Source organism: Etheostoma cragini, chromosome 7 (genome assembly GCF_013103735.1).
Source record: "Etheostoma cragini isolate CJK2018 chromosome 7, CSU_Ecrag_1.0, whole genome shotgun sequence".
NCBI lineage: Eukaryota > Metazoa > Chordata > Actinopteri > Perciformes > Percidae > Etheostoma > Etheostoma cragini.
The window spans coordinates 26,871,645-26,872,690 of NC_048413.1; the positions used below are offsets into that span (position 1 = coordinate 26,871,645).

The 1,046-nt window shown below is 44.5% G+C and overlaps 1 protein-coding gene across 1 annotated transcript in view; it reads right to left on the reverse strand.

Annotated features, from left to right (window-relative positions):
* plch2a (phospholipase C, eta 2a) overlaps window positions 1-801 on the reverse strand; it is a 164,424-nt gene extending 163,623 nt beyond the window's left edge. Inside the window, exon 1 of the mRNA XM_034875812.1 lies at window positions 400-801. Coding sequence (XP_034731703.1) covers window positions 400-550 — 151 coding nt within the window. The 5' untranslated portion in view covers window positions 551-801. The remainder of the gene's footprint in view (window positions 1-399) is intronic.
* Window positions 802-1,046: the final 245 nt, after the last annotated feature.

The window sequence follows — 1,046 nt, forward strand, 5'->3', positions numbered from 1 at the left end:
TCAGATACAGTATTAGGGGACCACTAAGGTCTATATAAAAGAGACATCAGATACAGTATTAGGGGACCACTAAGGTCTGTATAAAAGAGAGCCCAATGTCATGGGACCTTTTAAAAAAGTCCTTGCCAAAGTCTATTTCATGTTAATCCATTATATAATCAGCTTTTCCATTCTTTACATATTGAAATTAAAAGGCATGCAAAAGTGTGTTTTGTTTTCAACGTCCAAAACAACCAAAACAATATGAAGCTTAACAGCGGAGACCAGAGACATCTCACCACACAACACATTCAATCACACCCACGGGAAGATTCCCGGCACATTGTCACTCTTCATTAGCCAAACAAGCACTCTCCAACATGCAGAGGCTTCTCGCAGGTCACCAAATCAAACACTTACCAACATGGATGACACTGGCGGACAGGAAGTGGCTGCAGGGAAGGCTGGCGGTGCTCACGAAAGACTCGTCTGTTGTCACGGTAGTCCTCGACCTCAGCGACAGGTTGGGGGAGTCCGTCACCATGGCCAGTCTCGCCGCCGCAGAGTCCATGAGTGCTAATGGACGACGAACAGGTCGGGCTGATCAGACAGTCCTGTCAAGGTGTTTTCCAAGGTGTAGTTGGTGACCTCACACCCAAAAGGGTCTGTCTGAGGAACTGTCAGTGCCTTTAGAAACTGTGACAATCCCAAAAAAATGGAGCTCACGAAATATCGTATCTCATTGGCAAAAATCTTCGATTAAAATCGCTTTAAGAAGTACATCCGAGATGAAGGACCAAGAGTAGCTGAGAGGTTCCTTTAATTGAAGTGAATTTAATTAAAAATGCCAAGTTGTCACACCAATCCTGAGTCAAATATTCGGAAAGGTTTCAAAACTGCAATGGAATCCAATATCCTATAAAACCCAAAAGGTGATTTTGTGTGACAGAAGAAAGTCTTGGATCCAACTTCCCTGGCGCATTCCAGAAAAGATCCTTAAACGGCAAACTGCAGGGGCCGAAGGGAGTCCTAGTCTTTAATTCTTCTGGTCCTCCAGGTCCAAACCC